Below are 1,907 nucleotides of genomic sequence, written 5' to 3' on the forward strand. Positions count from 1 at the left end.
GGAGGGAGGGACGGATGGAGGGATGGAGGGATGGACGGACCGACGGATGGATGGACGGACGGACAGATGGACACATGGATGGATGGACAGATAGAAGGGACCTCTCCACATCAGCCAGCCTCCTTCCCCTGCCCCTGGTTCTGCTTCTGGTCACCCTCTGGACAACTCCCACCTGCGGTGTGTTTCCTTCCTGGCCCCACTGGGCCCCTCAGGGCCTGCATACATTTAGCACAAGGGCATCCGTAAACAGAAGGGCCTAGAGAAGCCTTCCCAGGCTCAGTCCCTTCTGGGGCCACACCCCTGACGTCCCCTAGGTGCCCCTTCTGCTCCTCCTGGCGGTCAGTCGCAAGGAAGAGGAAGAGCAGAGAGGTGGACAGAGGCTCCACCAAAGCCACCCAGGACAAGGGGGCACGTGCCGGACGTCGTCGATCCAGGGTGTCTGGAGGAACAGCTGACAGCCAGGCCCTGTGCAGGCGGCCCGTGCCACCCCAACACTAAGTGAAGTTTGTCACAGCTGGGGTGGGTGCGTGGTCACTCTCATAAAACCAGCTCATAAAACGCTGGTGCTTCCTGTCAAGGGTCCCCCTTCTGACCACCTGACCCCATCTCCCTAGGTACAAAACGAATCCCCTCCAGTCCCACAGGCCCTGCGCTGACAACACCACTCATGATACACCAGACCGCAAGACAGCCCGCCGAGGAGAAGCCTGGCGAGAAGTTACCTCGCGGGCAGCAGCCGCCTGCAGCGTGTCCATGACGGCCAGCACTTCACACACATCCAGCCCCTCGGGGCCTCCCTTGTCTGGAAGCAGCAGCAGGCCCCCGGGGTCACGGCCACTGTAACAACACAAGCAGCCTCGTGAGCTCATTTCCCCCAAAGCGTGTCCATCCCTGACCTCAGGGCCAGCCCTGGGAGAACACACCTGAAATACGTGCACAAGGACCTGAACGTGAGATGCGCAGACGGCTTCTGTTCCGGCTCCGTGACGTTCTTCTGGGAAACAAAAAGGATGGCTTTCAGACAGTCCACTCCAGGACCCTCCGTGGCGTTTCTAAGGGGTCCACGCCAAGGGAGGAGTCTCTGGCAGAGACTCCAGCTTGCCACCTTCCAACGGGAGACTCTAGTCCCGGGCCCCATGGCTGGGAACACAGGTGCCGAGACCGAGCGTTGGCCCGCCCACCCACAGAACCTGAAGGCCAGGCACTCGTGTGGATGGACGGCACCTTGGCGCAGGCCTCTGACCAACCCCCTGGGTTTCTGGGGGGCTGCAGGGGCCTTGCCACAGCCCAGCTCTTGTTTGTGAAGCCCCAGAATCCTAAGAACCAGGCAGGGGTGCCTCCTCCAAAATAAAGGCTTCTATCTGGGGCCAAATGTTCTCTTCGACAACGCAGCCCCTAGGCCTCGCTCTTTAGGAGTTCTCTGAAAATACAACGGGCGAGAAAAAGAAAGGCCTCTCAAGTAAGACTGAGGCTGGCAAGCGGTGATGAAGCCACGGCCCCTCCCCTGACGTACCCAATGGAGAGGTCACCAGGTGGGAGCAGCCTGCCCCCCGAGTTCCCTGCCCCCCACGGTTCTGGCGCTCTCAGGCACCCCTTACCACGCTGCTGGACAATTGTTCTCACTACCTACTCAACCGCCTTGTGCACTGGCCCCTACAGACACACACACACACACACACACACACACACACACGATACACACACGAACACGAGACACACACACCAGACACACCCAACCACCCCACAGCACACACCCTCACACCAGACACACATGCACACACCCCCCCCACACACACACCAGACACACACATCCACCCACACCACAACCCCTCCACACACATCAGACATATACATGTACGCGCACCCCCCACACACACACCAGACACCCCCCATACCCTCCCCCCCCC

At 60.4% G+C, this 1,907-nt stretch overlaps 1 protein-coding gene across 1 annotated transcript in view; it reads right to left on the reverse strand.

The window, feature by feature from the left end:
- Positions 1 to 1,907, reverse strand: part of ZZEF1 (zinc finger ZZ-type and EF-hand domain containing 1) — a gene marked incomplete at its 5' end in the record, with an annotated part of 66,436 nt that overhangs the window by 42,249 nt on the left and 22,280 nt on the right. The window contains 2 exons of the mRNA XM_027848864.1: positions 723 to 837; positions 924 to 994. Of these exons, the coding sequence (XP_027704665.1) occupies positions 723 to 837; positions 924 to 994 (186 nt within the window). The remainder of the gene's footprint in view (positions 1 to 722; positions 838 to 923; positions 995 to 1,907) is intronic.

The sequence above is a fragment of the Vombatus ursinus genome, unplaced genomic scaffold, assembly GCF_900497805.2.
Source record: "Vombatus ursinus unplaced genomic scaffold, bare-nosed wombat genome assembly UNPS02006874.1, whole genome shotgun sequence".
Lineage (NCBI taxonomy): Eukaryota > Metazoa > Chordata > Mammalia > Diprotodontia > Vombatidae > Vombatus > Vombatus ursinus.